General features: G+C 39.1%; 1 protein-coding gene across 1 annotated transcript in view; it reads left to right on the top strand.

The window, feature by feature from the left end:
• Positions 1-2,128, top strand: part of LTBP1 (latent transforming growth factor beta binding protein 1) — a gene marked incomplete at its 5' end in the record, with an annotated part of 173,896 nt that overhangs the window by 125,890 nt on the left and 45,878 nt on the right. Inside the window, one exon of the mRNA XM_008581059.1 lies at positions 239-382. Within this exon, the coding sequence (XP_008579281.1) occupies positions 239-382 (144 nt within the window). The remainder of the gene's footprint in view (positions 1-238; positions 383-2,128) is intronic.

Here is a 2,128-nt window from a genome sequence, read left to right as displayed (position 1 = left end):
TTAAAACTAGAATTGGAATTAGAACCTTTGCCTTGCATTTTCATAGTCTTTTATACACACCCAATCGTACAGTTCTGCCTTTAAGGGCCCCTTCCCTGAAAGAGCAGAAGGGGCTGGATTGCTCATTGGGGAGCACCTCATTTCCAGCAGACACTGTTAGCCTTGGCACAGCTGGTAAAATAAAGAACTGTCATGAATGAGACACACAATCTCACTTGATCTGTGCTCCCTTTTCCAGATGTGAACGAATGTGAACTGCTCAGTGGTGTGTGTGGTGAAGCCTTCTGTGAAAACGTGGAAGGGTCCTTCCTGTGTGTGTGTGCTGATGAAAACCAGGAGTACAGCCCCATGACTGGGCAGTGCCGTTCCCGGGCCTCCACAGGTAAGTCCCAGTGGCCCTGGGAAGGGAATAGAGGGTTCCTGTCAGGGACCTGAACCTGCACAGGTTGGGGCTAAACACTCTGGGAGTGAGGTAAGAAATAGCCACATGTCCTGGCACATTGCTATCTCTGGAAGCCTCCGTGCCCTTCCTGTGCCTGCCTTATCAGTAGAATTAGGATGGGACTAGAGGGCCTCCAATGTGCTTTCCAACCCAGAGACGCCTTGAGTAGAGTAAAGGATCCAAAATGATGAGAACATTTGCTGGGGATTGCTTAAAATTTAGAGCGCTCTCAGCTCCAGGATTAGTATGGCATCTTCTCTTTGGGTTGCGTAATCCTCCCTTCTTGGCCTTAGGAGTAGTATGTCTTGACACTTCTCTAAATTAAAAGCAACGTATAGGCCTCTCAGGATCTACAAAGACTTCCACTTGGAATTCTTGAGGTGTTTTTCCAGAATTTGGCCTAGAGAGTGGCTGTGTTTGCATTCGTTTAAAATTTGATTTTGGCTGTGTCATTATCGCACCAATTGAAATGGAGAGCTGACAGCTTCCCAGATAAATTAATCAACTTCCAGATCACCCTTTCAGTTTGTGCCATGTCGTTATAGCTTGGTTGTATTTTAGGGAAAGCAAAAGACCAAATGGTTCTTCGAGAGCCAAGTAAAATTAAACAGGATTTTTCCTTCTTTCTCAGTCAGTTTTATCCATGCTTCTGCTCCTCTGTAGGGTACATTGTTCTGTGTAAAATGACTATCTTTGCAAGTAATAGGGAATACAATATGAAAATTAACTTAATCCACACTTTTATTTTGGGCCAATTATTAAATATAGAAAGGCAAAGGGTACAGAATTAAATGAACAGACAGTAATTCAAAAACATTGTCTGTGAAGGGGAAGAGATAGGTTATTACTGGAGGGTTGCTGTTCACGCAAGTGGCCACCACTGTGGTACATATGCCATAAAGAAAAGACTTTTCCTCTTTGTTGTACCTACAATAGCAAACAACAACAACAACAACAACAACAACAAAACCAAACAAAAATCTAGTTGGCCAATAGCAGAATTGGGCAAGTAACTGTTTTCTTATTTGTCTTTGGTTCTGTAGAGTAATACCTCACCCATAATTTTATTTTGAATGAATTAATTCACATATCATAATATTTTATAGTCATTAAATGGTTTTTCTGAAGATTAAGTGGTCATGATAAAAATAAATGTATATGATACTATGTCAAGTAAAAAAACAGGGATATTCCATTGATCACACTCTGTAGAAGGGAAGGTGAGAATACATAAAAATATAATAGTTTGACTTAATGGAAATTGTAGTTTTTTCCTTTATTTTCCAAACTTTCTGTGATACTTTATGTGGGAAGACCAGAGTTCTGGTCCACTAACCACTTGCTGGCTATGTAAGCCTGGGCATCTCAACATCTGTGAGTTTTGGTTTCTTACCTGTAGAGAGAAAAGTTTTATTTATTTCACAGAGTTTTATGAATTTTTAATCATGTATGTAAAAATTATTTGTTAATGACAAAGTACAATATGAAGTATTAAAGTTGTAAACTATATCCCAAACACAAGGGATATCTATTTCTCATTCTATTATGATCTCTTCTGAAATGATGGATCTTTTAACTACAGATATTTTTGTTAGAATGTTTTAATAGCATAAATAAATGGTTCATGCAGTTCACATAGCTTCAGTTAGGGTATATGTCTGGGATCCTGAAGTTTGCTCATTCCTT

Source organism: Galeopterus variegatus, unplaced genomic scaffold, assembly GCF_000696425.1.
Source record: "Galeopterus variegatus unplaced genomic scaffold, G_variegatus-3.0.2 Scaffold2244, whole genome shotgun sequence".
NCBI lineage: Eukaryota > Metazoa > Chordata > Mammalia > Dermoptera > Cynocephalidae > Galeopterus > Galeopterus variegatus.
The sequence above is the reverse complement of the archived record's forward strand: the minus strand, read 5'-3'. Positions and strand labels throughout refer to the sequence as shown.